Genomic DNA, 20,818 nt, shown 5'->3' with positions numbered 1-20,818 from the left:
TACTCCTAGAATAGTCAAGAAGCTGACTGAGGAGATATTTGAGCCATTAGCGATCATCTTCAAAAAGTCATGGAAAACAGGAGAGATTCTAGAGGACTGGAAAAGGGCAAATAAAGTGCCAACCAATAAAAGGGGAAATAAGGAAAACCTGGGAAATTACAGACCAGTCAGTTTAATGTCAGTACCCAGAAAGACAATGGAGCAAATAATTAAGCAATCAATTTGTAAATACCTAGAAGATAATAAAGTGATATGTAACATTCAGCATGGATTTGTCAAGAACAAATCATGTCAAACCAACCTGATAGCTTTCTTTGACAGGATAACAAGCTTTGTGGATAGAGGGAAGCAGAAGACGTGGTATATCTTGACTTTAGTAAGGCTTTTGATACCGTCTCAAATGACCTTCTAATAAACAAACTAAGGAAATACAACCTTGATGGAGTTACTATAAGTTGGGTGCATAACTGGTTGGAAAACAGTTCCCAAAGAGTAATCAGAGGCTCACAGTCAAGTTGGAAGGGCATATCAAGTGGGGTCCTGCAGAGATCAGTTCTGGCCCCGATTCTGTTCAATATCTTCATCAATAATCTAGATAATGGCATAGAGAGTATACTTACAAAGTTTGTGGATGATACCAAGATGAGAGGGATTGCAAGTGCTTTGGAAGATAGGATTAAAATTCAGAATATTCTGGACAAATTGGAGAAATGGCCTAAAGTAGACAGGATGAAATTCAATAAGGACAAATGCAAAGTATTCCACTTAGGAAGGAACAATCAATTGCACACATACACAATGGGAAATGGCTGCCTAGGAAAGAGTACTGCAGAAAGGGATCTGGGGGTCATAGTGGATCACAAACTAGATGAGTCAACAGTGTAACACTGTTGCCAAAAAAAAAAAAAAAAAAAAGCAATCATCATTCTGGGATGTATTAGCAGAAGTGTGGTAAGCAAGACACAAGAAGTAATTCTTCCACTCTACTCCACACTGATCAGGCCTCAACTGGAGTAGTGTGTCCAGTTCCAGGAGTCACACTTCAGGAAAGATGTGGACAAATTGGAGAAAGTCCAGAGAGGAGCAACAATAATTAAAGGTCAAGCAAACATGACCTAGGAGGGAAGATTGACAAAATTGGGTTTGTTTCATCTAGAGAAGATTGAGGGGAGCCATGATAACTGTTTTCAAGTACATAAAAGGTTGTTACAAGGAGAATGAAAAAAAATTGTTCTCCTTAACCTCTGAGGCTAGGAAAAGGAGTAATGGACTTAATCTGAAATAAGGGCAGTTTAGGTTGGACATTAAGAAAAAATTCCTAACAGTCAAGGTAGTTAAGGACTGGAATAAATTGCCTAGGGAAGTTGTGGAATCTCCATCAGTGGAGACTTTTAAGAGCAGGTTAGACAAACACCTGTCAGGGATGGTCTAGATAATGCTTGGTCCTGATGTAAGTGCAGGAGACTGGACTAGATGACCTCTCAAGGTCCCTTCCAGTCCTATGATTCTGTGAACATGCTAAAGAAAGACAAGAGTTGTTAGAGCTGGTTACCTTTAGCTTTTCTCTGGCTGTAAGCTTTGGATTTAGATTCCTGCCTGCAAAAGTAACGCTGAAGCTTGTTTTCAGTCTGTACTTCACTAGAGATTGCCTCATGAAAAAAGATTAAGTAAAATGTGTGTATCCTCCATGAAGCCAGTGTGGGGAGGTAGTTTTTGCCCTCCAAGACCACCTTTTGAGGTTAAGTTCCCAGTGTGTCTCTGAACATAAAGGGAGTGCAAAGAGAAAGTTTGAAGGAGATATCTGCACCCCTGAACAAACTAAGAGAGATCTACAAGCAAGACTGGATGTGGCCAAGATATTGCCCCTTAATAGGATGAATCTTGAGCAACATTGTTGAGTACATTCACAGTGAAAAAGTACTTTGAGAGGTTGCTGAAGCACAATAGAGCCACCAAGTTCACAACTGGTTTCCTCTTCCACCAGTCATTCAGACCTAGCTACAGTAGTTGTATGATGCCATGGTAGGTGGGTTGTGTGTATATGGGAGGCCTCAATGGATCCCCTGCCTATGGCTGCAGAGAAGAGCTGCAGGTCAGGCATTTTCTACCCTTTTTTCTGGCTTTTTTTGGGGAGAGGGGAGGAGAATGGAGGAGCAGGGCAGAGAAGGGGAAATGTTCTTTGTCTTGCCTTGTTCCATGTTGTTACAGAACTCTGCTGAGGATTGGGAAAAAGACTGGATTTCAGACACACACCAGCCGCAGCTGCTTTTAGCAAAGGAAGAAAGCACCTGGGAAAGTCTGCCTGCACCCCTGGGGAAGGAACTGGATATAAGAATCCTGCATCCACATTAGCTACCCACTTCCCTGATTTACAGATGAGACTGACTCCATTCATAATGGTGGCAGCCACATCATCAAACAATTAGTTAGAATGGGTATATAACCAGTTTATGGCAGAAAAATGTGTTGCTGATTTTGGACTCTCCACAAATCCATGCATTCATGGCCAAAACTAAAAGTTTACAATTAGTATAAAAACGAAGTTGGTCTTTTTGAGCTCGGTCTATTTCCCTGGCCAACTCAAACTTCTTTCAGCAGTGTATTTTCTACATGTTTTTTATTAAGAATTCTGATTAAAAAAAAGTATTTTTTAAAAATATTTGTTTCCTCCATCACAGTGATTCATAGTGTGTTCGTGTGTGTGTGGAGAGAGTTTATGAGTTTTAATGCAGGCTTTGCAGATCAGTTTGATATTTGGCATAACTTCTTCAGTAAACAATTGCACCAACATCACACATGAATACAAGTGATTAATTAAAAACTGCTATTGATATTTTCCAGTTTTAGTGACTGAAGTTACTATATACTGTATAACAATTTAACAACAGTATGCACTGCAAGATACAAAATGCAATGAAGTATCAACAAAGTTCAAAGAAAATGGAAGAGTTTGTTTTGGCTTGTTCATATTTATACATAGTAATAAATACACAGGACTTAGTGATATGTGTAGAAGATTGTGACACCTTGCATACCAACTTTGAAGAGTGGCAACATAGTTTTGAGCAGGCTAGACTTAGAGTGAATATTGGTAGAATGGAGGCTATGATAATTGTGGGAGCTGGACTCACCATAAAGGTCATCACAGACAGACAGCTTAGAAGAGTGAAATAATATAAATACCTAGGATCAATGGTTGCTGCCAGTGGTGCCCAGCATTTTGGTGCAAATGGAGGAAACTGACCCCAGTTCCTTGTGACAAGAAGATGCCAATAATGTTAAAAAATAAAATGCATAAAACTGTAATTTGGTCCATCCTAAAGTACAGAACAGAGATTAGGCCAACCACAAGAAAAGATTTCAATATGCTCTCCACCACAGAAATGAAGATGTTGAGATGGGTCAAATGGTAGAACACTCCGTGATAGAAAACAAAATGAGGCTGTAAGGGGCCTAATGCGGGTTGCTCCAACTGAAGACAAATTGAGGAAGGTTAGGCTATGTTGGTATGAGCACATCTAGCTGAGACCTGACAGCTATAGTTGTAGGATGGCTCTTGAAATGGTTATGGATGGAAGATGACCAAGGGGGAAACTGAAGTCTTGATACATGGACCAGATACTAGCGGCCCTCAGAGAATCCAATCTGTACAACAGCCTGGAATATAATTATGAGTTTTGGAAGACATCTATAAAAGCTGCTTATCCTTAATAGGGAAGTGGCAAGAAAGAAGGAAAAGAAACACATGGGACCAAATTCTGCCACCTTTACTCAAGATTAGTACCTTATTCCACAATTTTGCAGTAAATTACTACTCAACATGAGTAAGGCTAGTAGACATTGAATTTGTTAGAGAACTTAAAGTATTCCTATCTATCTTTTTGACAAATTTATTTTAGAGAGGGTCTTACAAAGTAAACTCTTCGAATAAAAACAGATATATCTATATTTTGGTTGCATATGTTTATGCATTTGTTAAAGTTTTTGATTACCATACCAGAATTGATATTTTCTAGTGACTGCTCCTCAAGAAGCCAACATACCAGTTCAATATAATAATTTATTATAAGAATTCTTTACTGATTATCTGTGTACTTTAAAGGTAAAGTGCAAGTAATTGTTTTAACGTAAGCTTGCATCTTTTTTTTTTGGTTCTTTATGATGAATGAATGTGACCTGAAGAGGTGTTTTGGGGTGGGTGTTAGAGTTTTCTGCTTGTTTTTCTGCCTTAGAATTACCCTTTGTCTTTTCAGTTTATATTTCAAGATCTTTGGGAAAGGGACTGTCTTATTATTTATATTACTGTAGCACCTAGGAGCCATAGTCGTGGACTAGGACCCCATTGTGCAAGGCACTGTACGTTTGTACAGCATCTAGCAGGCCCCATAGGCACTATTGCTACTATAGTAATAACAATGTTAAGTCTTCTTTTGCTCAGAACAGTTTAGGTGTGTCAGCTCGCAATAAACATGAAGGGAGTGGAGTTGTTGGATCTTTAACAAGGACATCTTTTATCCAAAGTGTCAGTGGCTGAAGTTATATAAATGTTAAAAATAATTATCCTCCATGTTTGAAGTCTGACTGAAATCCCTTTCCCCTCTTAATTGCTAATACTTCAGTCAAAGCATCAAAGAGTCTCCCAGGGTAGAGACAAAATGTTAAACGTAATGAAAACAAAAACATAACATGCTTTCAAGCCCAATTAATACATCAGAAAGAAGCAAAAGGACACAAGCCCAATTTTTCCCTTTGCAGGTCACCTTTAATTTTACTTATGAAAACATTAGAAATGACCATTAAAATAATTAAAAGAAATTTCCACTATTAAAAATAAAAAACTTGCTTAAAGGTGTAAGGGAAGAGTTAGTCATACATAAAATATACCCACTTTTATTAAAAAGCACAGAAATAAAGGTTAAAATACCAATGGGAGAACAAAGAGGCAGGCTTAAAAGAGGGAAGAAAATGCCCATTGCATTGCTTTCCTCTTATCTGCATGGTGTTTTCACCACTTTTGGTATCATCAAGTGTCCCACATTAATAAGAACAATGTATCACTACAGACCTAACAAAAGACTACTAAGTGAAATCCTGGCCCCACTGAAATCAATTGAAGTTTTGCCACTGACTTCAAAGGGACCAGGATTTCAACTTAAAAATATGGTGAAGCAGTTCAGCAGTTAATGCAAAAAGCTGTGAGAAATGGAAGGAATAGGCGAGGAGCAATCAACCAACATATCAAGCTACTGTTCTCCCAGCCCATTCAAAACAGGGTTTCACAAAACTTTTCAGATAGTGTGGCCCAAATCTTAAGGCTGGCAGAGGCTGGGATTTTCAAAGGAGCCTAAGGAAACTAGATGCCAAATTTCCATTCTAATTGAAGGGGGATTTTGCTGCAAATTCCCTTAGGCTCTTCAGCAAATGTGAGCCTTTGTGTCTTCTGAACTATATACTACCTTTCCTGCCTCCAATTTGTGATTGCGCCAACTTCCTTTCTTCTCTCCCATTAGTGATCACATAACACCTCTGTGGCAACCACAGTAGCTGGTTACCTGGATTACAACATTTATGGAACACAGTAAGTATTTTGTTCTCTTTAAGAGTTAATCACAGTCTTCTTATGCTCTTCATTTCATCTTCTATTTTTCTTCTCCCGCATTTCTGCTTTGCTACCACATGGTTCCCCTTTCTCCCTATCTCTGCAGACATGCTTCCCTTCTCCTCTGCACCCCTAGAAAAGCTGCTCAGCCAACATGACATCCTCTTCTCTTCTGGACATACTGCATGGCTGTCTCATTCTCTTCTCTCCTAGACATTTCTCTCCTGCTGGAGCCTGGCAGATCCAGTCTTACTGGTTCCTTTACTTCTCTTTTGTAGCAGCAGACACTAGCAGTGGAACCTATACTGGCAGCTCATTTTCAGGCATTTTTATAGCTCTCCGGTCTCTCCCTGTGCAATGAAAAATCTGGACAATTGTAAAAATTCCTGGAAACAAAGAGAAAAATCAGTATCATGTGGCCAGCTCTGTAGACTAGCAATAATCACAGCCCAGTAGTGCTTACTCTTGTGATTTTAGCATGAGTCGCATAATATTTGGTGTATATTTATAAAGCCTCAGCTCCAGGAGTCTTGTGAATACATGAGGCTCTCAGCCTTCATTTTTAATGAAAATAAGTTTTTAGGCTTCATAGTCGCAGAGAAAAGCTTGAAAGCATGACTCAAGTGTAGCCTAAATGTTCAAAACCCAAAAGGTAAATAAAAAACCCAAAATGTATCTATTTTAAGGCTCATGATTTTGGTGGCCTTGACTCACGATTTTTGAAAAGGTAGGGTTGGCATTCCTGTAGTCTAATTACAGTTTGGGAATTGCTCATTTAGAATTTCCAATTTTTTTTTTTTTATTTGGTTAGAAGGAAATATATATATACTCTTTGAAAAACTTGGTTCATTTACATTTATACTATTTCCCATTCACTGGGTCCATGTTTCTTCTTTTTAGCAAGAATGAAATATTAATATTTGATCGGGTCCTTGGAGTTCAGTGTTTTCAGCTACCAAATTCTTTCAGTAAATTTTAGCTTTTCAGTGGCTCCTTTTATTTTCTTCTTTCTCTTACTTCAAAGGCATGTTGAAATCTTTTAGCTAAATCAGGATGATCACGTTTGAATCCTTATAGTGATAGGAGTCTTCATCAGCTTTAGTTCACAGATCTCATGCTCAGATGATGTCAATTAATATGCAATTTTAAATTAGCTAAAAGAACAAACAATTCATACATCATACCCCTGAAAATGAAGCTGTTTTGATAATCTTTAAAACAATCTAGACAAAACGTATATGTTGACTTCATCATTTAGGCCAGCAAGCTCACTTTTGCTATGCCTTCTGTTAGAAAGAGGAACCTTAAGGAATCTATATCAAGATTAAAACTACTGAGAATAATTTTCTTTTTAAGCTTCCACTTGAAAATTTTTGGATTAGTCTCTAAAGTTTTGGAAGATACAGCCCATGCCAGTTTTTAAAGGAATTGACCTGTATTTACTTTTTTGCGTTCTGGTTTATTGATTGTTTTTCTTAAGTCTGCTTAAATGGAATTAGGAGTATTCTGATATCAATTGAATGTATAATATTGTATTTCATGTCTTAAAAGCAAAAACCCACCAATAAAGTCATATTATGTGATGTCCATTAGATTTTGGTAGTGAACCTAAGAAACACAACAGTGGTCAACGTGCATAACTACAAAAATCAAGTGTCAAAGAAAGTTATTGCCTCATTTCTGTTTATGAATACTTCTCTCACCTTTATTTATTAATTCATAATTTAACTTAAATGTTTAAAGTTACACCTAACAAATTTTCTAAAGTCCTTCCTACCTCAACAAAAGTGTGTGGGGAAACCATTGTTCTTTCTATTAAAAAAGTTAAAAAGAGTTCTATTTTCCAGCTACGCTTTGATAGCACTTTCAGGTTTCTACCCAACTGATATTCTTGTCCCAGCTCACAGAACAAATTAAATAGTAGTGGAGCTTTTCCTTAAAAATTTGCTCCATACGAATCTACTGCTTCTCTACTTATTATCTTCAAACCATTTGCTTTGAAAGTTTTTCACCTCAAGCACAAATATCTGCCTCCTATAAGATCAGCGCTAAGCACTTAGGCTCCATTTCTATGAAAAATCTTATATTTTCACATGAAAATACCAGTCTCTTCCTTCATAGTTTCTTTTCTGCAATCACACTAGATCTAGCACAAGCTGCATTATATAACCTTAAAATTATCAGAAATTACAGATATAATGCTAAACAGAGAAGAGACAACAAGCACCATTATCTCATCCCTATCTGTCTGCTGTAGCCTGCAATGTTTGTTTTAATTGACAATGTTAGTAAGGCTTGCAGCTTCCCTTATTTTCTATCAATGTTACAAAATTAGGTCAATCTTGCACGGCACATGCAATATTGTGGTGCTCATACTCTCTTGCTGATAAAAAGTAACTGTAGATTAAGTGTTAAGCACAGACAATGTGCTTAGCACTTTACAAAAGCAACAAAGATATCTCCAACCCTTAAAGAGTCAGCTTTGCTGGAGTTCATGATGCCATAATTCTATATTTACAGTGCATTTCCACTACTGCAGAAATATTAAATAGTACTGACAAACGTATTTTTCAAGTGACATTTTTTTATATTTTTGTTTTAAAGTCAATGTGATGAATGCTCTGTACTCACTCTGGCACTCTATGAACTGATGAATAAAAGTGCAGTCCCCTCCACTCTTTGAAAGAAAGTGCTCTAGTAAAGAAAGAAACACTTAAGTTTACATCTCCTCATCATTTTAGAACTGATTTAACTATAAAATCTGAAATGTTCATTAAAAAAATGGTTACCTACCTTTTTGTAACTTTTGTTCTTCGAGATGTGTTGCTCATATCCATTCCAAGTAGGCGTGTGAGTGCCACATGCAGAGTCATCGGAAGGTTTTTCCCCTAGCAGTACCCATTGGGTCGGTGCAGTTGCCCCTTGGAGTCGCACCTCCATAGCACCATATATAGGGCCCCACCAACCCACCAATTCTTTGGTTCTTTCTTGCCGGTTGGCTCCAACAGAGGGGAATGTGGGTGGGTGTTGGAATGAACATGAGCAACACATCTTGAAAAACAACAGTTAAAAAAATGTTACCTATCTTTTTGTATTTCTTCAAGTGCTTGCTCATGTCAATTCCAAGGAGTCACCTACTTGGTGGCCATGGGAGGAGGGGTTGAAGCTCATAGAATTGCTGATTGAAGCATTGCTCTGCCATTGCTACATTGTCCCCGGCCTGTTGGGTAATGGCATAATGCGAGATAAATGTGTGGATCGATGACCATGTTGCAGGCCTGCAGATCTCCTGTGTAGGGACATGCACCAGGAATGCTGCTGAGGAGGCCTCGTGGAGTGCGCTGTCAGTGCTGGAGCTGCTACCTTTGCTAGGTCATGGCAAGTCCTAATGAAGGACATGATCCATGATTAAATCATCTGGGACGACACAGGAAGATCCTTCATCCTGTCCGCTACTGCGCCAAAGAATTGGTTTGATTTATGAAATGGTCTTGTCCTTTCAATGTAGAAAGACAGTGCACACCTGACATCTAGGGAATGGAGACTTTGTTCGCTGCTATTGGCTTGCGGCTTAGGGAAGAATACTGGGAAGATGATGTCCTGGCTTGTATGAAACTGAGATACCGCCTTAGAGAGGAAAGCTGGATGAGATTGCAACTGGAACACACTGTATGGAGGTTCTGGTGTCAGAGCCTTGAGCTCAGACACCCTCCTGGCTGAGGTTATCATCACACAGGAATGCAATCTTGCAATAGATAGAAGGGCAAGCATGTTGCTAAGTGCTCAAAGGGAGGCCCCATTAGCCTGGAGAGCACCAGGTTAACGTTCCAGGCCGGTATTGGATGGTGAACTTGGGGATGTAGCCTGTCCAGGCCCTTGAGAAAATGGTCACCATTGGATTAGCAAAGACAGATCGACAATCCACCCTAGGATGGATCGCAGAGATCGGTGCTAGGTGAACTTTTATGGATGACACCACCAGATCTAGCTGCTTCAAGTGCAGCAGATAGTCCAAGATGGAGGGTACTGATGCTTGAATTGGAGAGGTGCCCTTCTACATTGCCCAAATTGAAAATCTCTTCCACTTGGCCAAGTATGTAGCTCTGGAGGATGGTTTCCTGCTGCCGAGGAGGACCTCTCTAACAGGCTCTGAGCATGTCAACTCTGAGGTTTAGCCCTGAAGCTTCCATGCTGTGAGGTGGAGAAACTCAAGTTTGGGATGATGGAGGCGGGCCATGGTCCTGGGTGATTAGGTCCGCACCATGGCAGGGCGATTGGAGCGGCCATCGATAGTTCCAGTAGCATTGTGTACACGTGTTGTTGGGGCCAGGCTGGGACTATCAGTATGACAGACAATCTCTCCTTTCTGACCTTGAGCAGGACCCTGTGAACGAGCGGGAATGCATACAGCAGGTGGTCTACCCAGGTCACAATGAAGCCCAGGCAGTGGTTTAGGAATGAGAAAAATTGCTGACACTTCCTGTTGATTCCTGCCATAAACAGATCTACCTGGGGAACTCCCCACCACTGGAAGATGCTGTTCAGGATGACCGGGTGAACAAGCCACTTGTGGTTATGGAAGGACCTGCTGAGATGGTCCACCAGCTCATTCAGGGATCTTGGAAGGTAAGATGCCTCTAGGTGTATGAAGTGGGCTATGCAGAAATCCCAAAACTTGAGGTCTTTGTGGCGTAGAGGAGAGGAGCGTGCTCCACCCTGTCTCTTTATATACAATATCATTGTTTTGTTGTCTATCGTGACTGATATGCATCTGCATCCAGATGGGACTTTGCTGCGATGCTGGAGGTCTTACGTCCAGTGCTCTCTCTGGCCTGGCAGGGGACTGCTGTGCCTTCATGACTATCAGGTCTTTAACTGCCTCAAACATGTCCAGGGTGGAAAGGAGATCTAATTCTTCCTCCTGGATCTCCCTTATGGGGAAGTCCACTGCGGGCCCAGAGTTGATGGTGCCACCTCCAGCAGGGTAGGTGCCAGGTACCCTGGCCTGAGACATGCACGGTTAAAGCTGTCTCTCCTCACTGTTCTCTCGCTGGGCGAGCATTCTCTCTGGGTTTTCTAATGCCTCGTGTGGCTCCGGTGAGTGGAAGCAATGCCAGGCTGATTTCGGTGCCGGGAAAGGCGGTGCCGAGTATCTCTACACTCTCTAACTGAGGCCGGCACACTCCAACCCCAGGTGCAGGGTCTGACCGGCCTGTCAGTTGGGGATGAAGGGCCGCCTCCATAAGGAGATGTTTCAGCCTGACATTCCATTCTTTCTTGGTCCTAGGATGGAATCCCTTGCAATCCTAGTGGGATTCACCCAGGCACTTCAAGCAGGATTCATGGGGATTGCCTCTTGGCATAGGCTTATGGCAGGTCCCACACAGTTTGAATCCCTAGGATTGAGGCATGCCCTAATTCGCAGGTGGGGGGGGGGGCTTAACTGGGGGGAGACACCCCAAACAGAAACTTAAGTAAGAACTAACAACTAAATCTAATCTAACTATATACAGTTTCAACAATAGAGACCACTATGGGAAGACTTGCCAAAGCAAGAGAAGACATACATAGCTCCAGTGACTGTCACAGGTGGCAAGAAGAAACTGAAGAGTTGTTGGGTTGGCAGAGCCCTATATACATTGCCAAGGAGACACGACACCAGCGGGGCCTGCACCAGGCTGACAGGTACTGCTGGAGAAAAACTTTCTGATGACTATGCACACAGCGCACACACAACTACTTGGAATCGATATGAGCAAGCTCTTGAAGAAGAATATTTGTAATTAGACATTATTTGTATTTCAATATGCTGGATCAACCTAATATATAAACAGGCAAGACATATTCTGTTGAAATAGTCAAGGATTTTTTTGGAGATTAAAAATTATATAGACTGTTTTTTAGACCTGCTTGTAGAAAATATACTTAAGATAGTCAATTAAAAGTATGTTCAATTTTTAAAGTGTAAGTTTTATTATTAACCTCTATGAAAGTTATTAAATGAAAATGAATGAAAAATACTTTACCTCAAGAATTATATTATTTCTAAAAATCTTTATTAACAAGTTTAGTAATAACTGATTCATTTAACAAAAATTCCTACATTTAGCAACACTAGAACAACTATTTCAGTTTAGCTCGTGTCATAAATTACACCCTTCAAATCCATTTCCACTGGCAAAACTATAGTTGCACCAACAATATTTAACTCAGTGTTCACTAACAGACTTTAAATTACAAATGAATTTAGAATATGTAAGATGATGCAATCCTTGAAACCTTCTTACAGTGCAGCTTACTGAAATATAAAATCCCATAGCACTGAGAGACCAGCAGTTCCTACCATTAGTTTATAATTAGTTCTGAACAAAAGATATTAAATCCTTGCATTATGGGAAAAAAATTATTTTACATCTTTTATTCTTAATTTGAACATTTTTATCTTTAGCTTTAAAAGGACTTTTTAAAATAAACTGACTTTTTTCTTTGCTCTTTATTTGTAATCCCTACTAAAATTTGAATTTGGTTACAGTCTCATAACAATAAAACAATTAAATTTTTGGAAAAACAATAGTCTTGTGGCTAAGGCCCTGGAGTAGGTTCAGTTCCCAGCTCTGCCAAAGACTTCCTGTGTAATCATGGGCAAATCACAGTCTTTGTGAGGCTCAGTTCCCCGTATGTAAAATGGAGATAATACTTGCTCCTTCTTCACACACTCTCTTTACTGTTTGAAGTGTCAGCTCTTTGGGTTAGGCACTGTCTGTCTTATTACATACAAAAAGTGCCTCAAGGAATGAGGCCCTGATCTTGGCTGGGGCCTCTATTATTGTCTGTATTACAGAAAAAGGAATGGAAATATGGGGGCATAGTGAATATGGGGCAGAAGTGGAGACAGAAGACTGGGGGGAGCATGAATGGAGAATGTGAGTGGGGCAGTTGCCTATCTTTTCTAGACAGATGGGGGAAAGGAGGAGAGGTTTCCCATCTTGTGCAGTAACTGGAGTTCTCTGAGATGTCTCCCCCTATGGGTGCTCCACTTCAGGTGTGCTCACACCCCTTGCACCTTTAATCAGAGATTTTTGGTAGTACTGCCTATTTGGCCTGTGCATGAACCTTGTGCCTCACTCCAAAGCTATATAGGGCTGTACGGGCAAACTGCATTCAGTTCCTTCTCTGCCATGAATTCCCCAGAGAAAACTCAAAAGCAGAAGGGAAGGAGAGCAGATAGTGGAGCACTAGGTGGGTTTGAAGAGTGTGGCTCTGTTCTGTTGCTGGTACCGAGGCCATAAGCTGCTCTGACAAGTCTACTCTGGTCTAAGTAGATGGATGCCGGGCGGATGTGAGAGGGGGATGCTGAGACCATATGAGAAGCATGGTGTCTTTCCGATACCAAGGTCATCTTAGTGGCCAATTTAGATGTGGATGGTACTGAAGGAGTTGTGGGTACGATTCTCATAGAGTTGGGAGGCTTCAATGATGCAGTGGCTTGACGACATTGAAGGTCTCGGTACTGAAGCATGCTTGTTGTCCTTCTCTGCTGAATCTAGTGCCCTAGGCACAGGAACAGTACCGAGAGTGCGTGGAGCCTCAGCCATACTCAGAGTATGATGAGAGGTCTCTGCCATGGTCTTGCTCTGAGGTGAGCGTGCCAAAGTTGACAGGGCACTGTGTTCACTCAGCAACCAATGTCCAGCGGGTGGGGGGGATGTCTCCTGGTCTGGATCTGAGGCTGGATGGAGTGAATGCCTCATCCTTAAGCGACTCAGTTTTAGCTCCCAATTTTTCCTTGCTCTGCCTTTAAAAGCTGCCTTTCTGTGGGATACGAGACTCTCCCAAGAGCAGATACAACAGAAATACCTGTCATTGGCTGGGATGGCCTCCCAGCAACAGATGCCTTTTCTGAAGCCAGGAGAGCCTGGCAGAATCCAGGGCAATGGTATTCAGACAAGGAGGGTCCCCGCCTCCCAAAAAGGGAAAGAGATTGAGAGAAAGTCCCCCAAACAAAAATAAATAAAATAACTAAAGAAAAAATAAAAATAAAATAAAAAAGGTAACTAGGCTAAGTAGAAAGAACTAAGGGTGGTTCGTCCACACAGCCCTACCTATCCTCGGAAAGGGACACAAGGAAGCACAGGGTGAACAGAAACTATTACCAAAAATCTACAATTAAAGGTGCAAGGGTTGAGCACATCTGAAGTACAGCATCTATAGTGACACTACTTGGAGCACAAAGTGCAGCTCCCTATACCCTTTGGGTAGGAGAGGTTAAGTAGAGCTCTATCCAAAAATTGTGAATGCACTTTCTTATGCAGAAAACCGTCAGAGCTTTTTAGAGAGATTCAAAACAACTCTATTTCTGAATAGCTTTCTTAAACATTTATTGAAATGTTACTAAGTTAAAATGCCAAAGTTTTGAAACTCTACACACAAAGATAGAACACTACATCATTTAAAAAATAATTTACAGCCAATCCAGTGACTTGGCAGTAGCTCAGAGAAATACCGTACGCAACAGACATTAGCACTAAGGAGTAAGAGATAATGTGTGTTATAGTTAAATGCCTGGAATTCAGGACAGGGTTGGGAGAGAAAACTGGTACTTAGGGATTTGAGCAATATAAGTGAAGTACATCATACTTCCACTTCCTAGTGAAAGGTACCACACCAGGTTTTTCCCATGTGTTTTTTATACATCCTGAGATAGCTACAAACCCCATATAAGATGTCTCCATTTATATAACCAAAACCTAGAGGGAAAACATCTAATAAAGAATCAATATATAGTATTTTAAAGTTTGCTTCAAAATGCAGATGACACTTATAAAGGCTGCAGACACTGGTCAGCATCAAACTCTCTGCACAAGTGTTTTCTGCTGGACAATTCATAGTACCATCAATTTCTATGGAGGCCATACAGTAGGATAAGCACAATAATGGCAGCAAGGAATGTATAAGCGGAAAGAGAACTTTAAGTATAAAAGGAGGAAACAGTAGAACTTCAGAACCCTGTCTGGAATAACACTGAGGGCAAGGTTAAGCATGGTAAAGGGAGAATTCATGCTTGAAACAAGGTGGAGGGCTTTAATGACAAAAATAAGTCTGCATGCTAGAAATTATGACAAATACTTAATATGCAAGCAAAATTAAACTCCTAAAATTAAGCTCTACAGAAAAACTCATTCAGGTAGGAAAAAAAATACTGTATTAACAGTAACAACCCTTTTGACTCAAGAGGAGTCCAACAAACATTTTAAAAAGGCATTGGATCTGAACCAATATGCACCAGTTTATTAAATAAGATTAGTGATCAAGAGCAATGATGCTTTCAAAACTATCGATATGTAATGCGGCAGATAAAAGAACATCTTCAGCATTCACCAGGCTAAATTATTTTAAAAATCTTGTATTCCAAAAATATTTTTCCATTTTAGCACCATTTACAGTACATATTTTCACTTACATAGCAAAAAGTTTTAACTCTTTTCCAACATTTTATAATCTCAAGCACTCTAGGCTCCTTTCTAGCCTCATACATGAGCACTGCTGTGTATGTAGTAAAAGCCTGGGGTGTTAATGCACGCTTTTTGACAACAGGAAAAAGTAATCTCAGTCTTAAAATATATAAGTAATTAAAACACAAAAAAGTAAAGTTTATGAAAAGTGTATTTAAGTTAAAGGGACAAAGTCAAGTCATAAAAAAATCAGTTTAAATTCATTTGTAGAAAGAGGAGATTACTTAGATAAAAACTGCATTTTTAAAATCTTATTTTTTATCATTTATGTTATCTATATACTTACATATTTCACTCAAGGTAGACTTTGAAAACATTTACTTGCTTCTCGTCAAGGTTATTTACTTACCTATTCTATTCCTGGGAGAATTCTGTGCCATTGAGTACACAAAGAATTCATGTCCCCCTACAGTTCTTTTTCCTCCGCAGAAAATACATTCTGCTGGAGAGGCATTACAGTTTATGCATTTCAGTCACCAGGGGCTGTGGTGCCAGAACAGAGGGCAGCCACTTGCGGGCAAGAGTAGCCCTCTGCAGAGAAGGAAGAGAAGAGGCTGCGTTCCTCACAGCACCCTGCCCGTAGGGCCAGGTGAGGAGGCACGGGATTATGGGGCATATGGGGCTGCTGGGATCACGGACTGGGGTGGGGGCTGAATGGGACTGGGGATGCAGGGGTGGCTGAGTGAGGGTGCAAGGACACATGGAGACAGGAGGAAGGGATGCAGGGCCACCTGGGGAGAGAAGTAACTGAGTGAGGGTGCAGGGTCACATGGGGATGGGGGAGGAGTGATGGCTGAGTAAGGGTGCAGGGACACATGGGGAAAAGGGAGGGGGTGCAGGGACCCATGGCGGTGGAGAGTAGGAGTCACTGAGTGAGGGTGTAGGGACCCATGGGGGTGGGGGTAGGAGTCACTGTAGGGACAAATGGGGGACAGGGGCAGATGTGCCTGACTGAATGAGAGAGGATATAGTTCAGCCAGAATCTGCTGGGTAAGGCTCCCCAACTTCCTAGCAATCCTTCCCTTCCCACCCAAAACACAAAAAAAATCCCCCAAAAACCTGTTCCATACTTCTCCTACCTACACCCAACCACCATCCAGGTTCATGTCCAGACTTCTTCCCAGAAATTACTTCCCTCTCCCTCATATTATCTATTACCTTGGACTCCCCTCAAGACTTTGAAACTGGAGTGATTATATTGTGTTATTTTGACAAATAAAATATGCAGCATTTTAAAATATTGTGCACAAAAATTTTGATTTTTTTTGGCACAGAATTTTTAATTTTTTGGTGCAGATTTCTCCCAGGAGTACTATTCTGAGCTGAAGGGTACAATGTCTGGGTAAGAAGCAAGTACAAAAATGAATTTTTACAAGTAATATAACTATTTCTCCTCATTCAGTGGCAGGGTCCCGACATCTTACACAGACTTCCTCTCAATTCAATGGAAGTCCATCTGAAGATAGGTTGAGCTATTACTTCTTGATCTGGCTCATTAGATTTTGAGAAGCCAATTACAAAACATATATTTGGAGTCCAACCAAAAAAAACTGTCCTTTTAACAGGCAACAATCTACATTTTGTATTTTAAAAAAGTAACAGAAAATTTTAAAAACAAAAATCTTATAGAATAAACATAATTTGTTCAAGTTTAAATAGTTACCATAAGAAAAAAATTAGTCTTTAGGATACACTACCTTTTTCTGCGCTCCCATTAATTTTAGGTATGAAGTCATCAACTTGAATGCCTAGGATTAAGAAAGGGTATTATTTCTGGATTCAATTCCAGAATTTTATTTAGAGCACTGTGAAATGTCATTGGTTTTCCAAACTCCCTTCTTATCCCCTGAGTATCAAAGCAGCAATCAAATCAAATAATCTATGTTAGGACACATGATACAATTTAATGATATTTTCTTGAATGACAGATCCTGTCACATATTGATCAAATGCATCAAAATTTCCATAATCCAAAAACCAATGTCCATTACATAAATGTTTTTTTAAAAACTACTTTTTCCTACACAAACATATTTGAGTTTGCAAGCTAGCAATGGACAAAAGTAAAACTTGATGAACATTTTAAATAGCAGTGCCCTCTTCTGGAATTTTGTTACATCCATGTTTATTTAAATTTTAACATATCAAATGCAACTATAATCAGCGATTAAGAAGAAACAGCAGCCAAAGGAATAATTTTAAATGTTTTTTTCTTGCTGTCAGCAATACCTTGATCATAAGGATTGCATTAATATAATAAATTAATAGGATAGAGAATTTAAAGATGAAATCCAGCTTTAAACAAAGAACATTAATATCACACCTACCTAAGCTGTTGTGTTCTTTAAGAGTTTTCTCTTGAAGATGTTCTAACCGTACTGTAAACAGAATTCCAAGAAAAAGATATTTCACAGATTAAAAGAAAAAAGGTATAATTGAAGTATTTTTTGACTAGCTGACTGACCTTGTAAAGCAGTTAGCCGTTCATTGGTGAAATCATTATCTGCTTGCAAAGCCTCTATTTTTGCCTGAAGCTCTTGTTCTCGCTCTTCCATTTCATTTATTTTATGTTGCAATTCCTTTTTCTCAGCCTGCCCCTTCTGCTGGATTTCCTCTTGTCTTCCTTCTGCCACCTGCTCAAATATGAGAAAAAATTAAAGAGTTACAAGACAATGATGCACTTAATTTTCATGTGAGCGAACAGATGTGACTCTCTTTTTAGTCACTCTGATGAAGAAAGTTTAAAATGCATCTGTAAACTTTTTCTACAAAGCCATTTCCAGAAGTCACTCCATGGAAACATTGTTTATTTCAAATGACTACATTTTCTCCTATATTTCCATTTCTTTTGCTAATTCTACAGATATTTATTCCACAATGATCTGTCCTAGAAGTCTCTATCCATCTAGACACACCTTGTTTGGAGCCATAACAAAAAATATAGCATCTCAGAACTATTTTTACAATTTATTTTCAATAATTTCATAGTAAAACTGACAGAACAGCTCAGTTTTATTTGGACAGCATAGGCATCCAAAAAACTTTTTAGGACAGCTGAACTGCCTCAGTTTCTTATTCAAAATGCTTAGGTTCATGAAACAGGTATGGTCATTTACCAGCTTGAAGGAGAGCTGTGTCATTCCCTCCTTGCTGTTAAAAAAAAATTGCCATGAGACTTTTATTAGTAGTTTTTACTTAGTCCTTGGAATACAGCACTGCTAATAATTGCAGAAGGTTCAACAAAGTTCTGTCCCTACCTTTAGTTTGTCAGAGAGATCTTTAATTTCATTTACAGCTCCATTGTACTTATTTGCTAATTCTCTTAATTCTTCCTGAGTCCGCTCATTCATTTCTTTCAGGTGAGTACATTCATCTTCAGTGTTACTTAAACTTCGCTATAAGAAAAGAATTAGTGCACGTGAAAAATTAAAAAACAGTTACAGTTTATGGATATTTAAGTTTGATACTGAAGGTTTCTATGTCAAGAAATGTGATCTAAAAACCTCTTTGCTTCTAATTGTTAATAAAGGCCAAATGGATAGATCAAGTGCTGGCAAAAATATTAGCTATTTAAAAACACCTTTGTAACATTCAATTTAAATAAGAATAATCATACATTAAGTGAAGAAAAAAGCTGTGAGTGCAAGAAAAATGAGAGTAGGCTCTGGAAACTAGTGTTGCTAAGAATGTAGAAGGGAAGGAAGTGAGTATTCTATTTGCACAATTCACATATATCTCATTTATTTTTAACATTTAAATCAATTTATGCGCGTATTCAGTTTAATGCAGACTTCATCAGACCAATTTCAATGTCATGTAAAAAAATGCTCTTAAAACATTTTAATGACTACAAAATTCCAAGTAAATGTCTTATATACATCTGCATTTCATATCAATAAATAGTCTGAGTTGTCATTGCATTATTTTACCAAAAACCTGAAGTAGCATCTGAACTAAATAACTACATCAAGAAAGAGATGAAATGTACATTTAACAACAAAAATTGAACTACAAACTCCAACTGCAAGTACTGAAGAACTTTCAGACTGGAGCAAATTTGAAAAATTAGGATTTGATTAAGAGTTTTCTCTCACAGTTTAGACAAGGAAACTAATATGATTTTATTACAGAAATCAAAAAGAAGCGTGCTTGGAGGAGCAAAAAATGCACCTGCGATGATTAGCAAACTTGTCAAGATAAGTAACAAAACAAAAAATAAGTATATTTATATGTCAAAGCCTCAAGTTTATCACAGCGCCATAAAATTTCATAATACCTTGGAAAAATAAAGAGGACAGACTGTCAAAAGTGTTTATAAATCTAGAGGCCCAATTTTAACACGTATGCATGAAAGTAAATTTACACACATGAATAACTCAATTGAAGCCAAATGAGACTACTCATAGTAATAAATTACTCACTGTAGTAAGCTGAAACAGGAAATGAAGATAAAGAAAGGAATAAGAAAAACAGGAATTAAAGAGTTACACAGTGGGTTTAATTATTGTGACTAGAGTTTGAATTCTGTTATTTTTAAAATGAGAATGAAGTTGGATAAGAGGGAAGGGATCGAAAGAAACAAAGCAGAGGTCATAGACTTTTTCCTTTCTTTTCACCAATTGTTGAGGAAGGATTTGAAGAAACGGAATGGGGGGGGCAAAAAAAAAAAAAAAAAAACCACTTGGTGGACTGTGGCCAATAAATAGTTAGGAATGGGATAGAATATCCTTCCTTGATTATTTCCAGGACCCATTTGCCCGAAGTGATAAGCATCCAAGATGACAGAAATGGAGCTAATTGGTTGCCAAACTGGTGGGCTGTTTGTGATGTCATAGATGTTGGGGACAGGTGGAACAAAGAGGGTGTTGTCCAGTCCTTGACCACACCTTCAAATCTGTTTTTTTGCTGGAAGGGGTATGATACATTGCCCCTTATGCAGTGGGCAGTCTGATTATGATGATATTGGGAGGTCGTTTACAGAAACACGACAGGCCGGAACTGCCGCTGCAGGTAATAAGATTGAGGCCAGGATCTTGGGGGAAGTTGGTATTTCTCTGATCTCCTCTTTGGCTGCAGAGTGTATATACCCAGAAATCTGAGCGTAACTCGGGAATTCTTTAGCGAGTGTAGTGCATTGTTGGTACAAGAACAGTTTTTCTCTTCTAAACAGTAGGTCTTCAACCATTGTTTGTACCTCTTTGGGGCATCCTGAGAGATGTAATCAGGAAGCATGCTGTATTACTACCACGATAGCAATGGATCGCCTGCCATGTTGGCTGAGTCCTAGGAGGCTTGAACAGCTGTGCGGGCTATGAGATGGCCTTCTGCTATTAGGGGAAATAATTGCTTCTTTTTAGACTCTGGGAAGTCTTGACATAACTCCTCCAATTTGGAGTAGTTAATATTCTATTTCGCAATGAGGGCCTTGTAGTTTGAAATTCTAACCTGGAGGGTGGTGGAAGAGTAAGATTTTCTCTTGAATAAATCTAATTGTTTCCAATCCCAATCAGGACAGGCAGATCGGGATTGGTATTGGCTGTTTTCTTCTTTCACCATGTTAACAACGAGGGAGTTCGGAGTAGGTTGTGAAAATAAGAACTCCACAATCTTTGCTTGTACACAGTATTTTCTATCCAAATGTTTGCATGTAGGCATGATAGAGGATGGAGTTTGCCTAAAAGATTGGCCAGTTCGAGTAGTGCAATTT

The 20,818-nt window shown here is 39.3% G+C and overlaps 1 protein-coding gene across 17 annotated transcripts in view; it reads right to left on the bottom strand.

Moving 5' to 3' along the window:
- SLMAP (sarcolemma associated protein) overlaps window positions 1-20,818 on the bottom strand; it is a 152,810-nt gene that overhangs the window by 33,211 nt on the left and 98,781 nt on the right. For 9 of the 17 annotated variants that reach the window (XM_067544216.1, XM_067544215.1, XM_067544226.1 and 6 more), the window contains exons 10-14: window positions 18,369-18,506; window positions 17,576-17,744; window positions 17,439-17,489; window positions 16,809-16,859; window positions 8,231-8,293 (exon numbers count right to left, since the gene is read on the bottom strand). In XM_067544216.1, the coding sequence (XP_067400317.1) occupies window positions 8,231-8,293; window positions 16,809-16,859; window positions 17,439-17,489; window positions 17,576-17,744; window positions 18,369-18,506 (472 nt within the window). The remainder of the gene's footprint in view (window positions 1-8,230; window positions 8,294-16,808; window positions 16,860-17,438; window positions 17,490-17,575; window positions 17,745-18,368; window positions 18,507-20,818) is intronic. The other 8 variants (XM_067544222.1, XM_067544224.1, XM_067544223.1 and 5 more) reach the window with 3 other exon arrangements.

This window comes from Emydura macquarii, unplaced genomic scaffold (genome assembly GCF_026122565.2).
Source record: "Emydura macquarii macquarii isolate MOO-44397 ecotype Brisbane River unplaced genomic scaffold, CSIRO-AGI_Emac_v2 contig_968, whole genome shotgun sequence".
Classification (NCBI taxonomy): domain Eukaryota; kingdom Metazoa; phylum Chordata; order Testudines; family Chelidae; genus Emydura; species Emydura macquarii.
The sequence above is the reverse complement of the archived record's forward strand: the minus strand, read 5'-3'. Positions and strand labels throughout refer to the sequence as shown.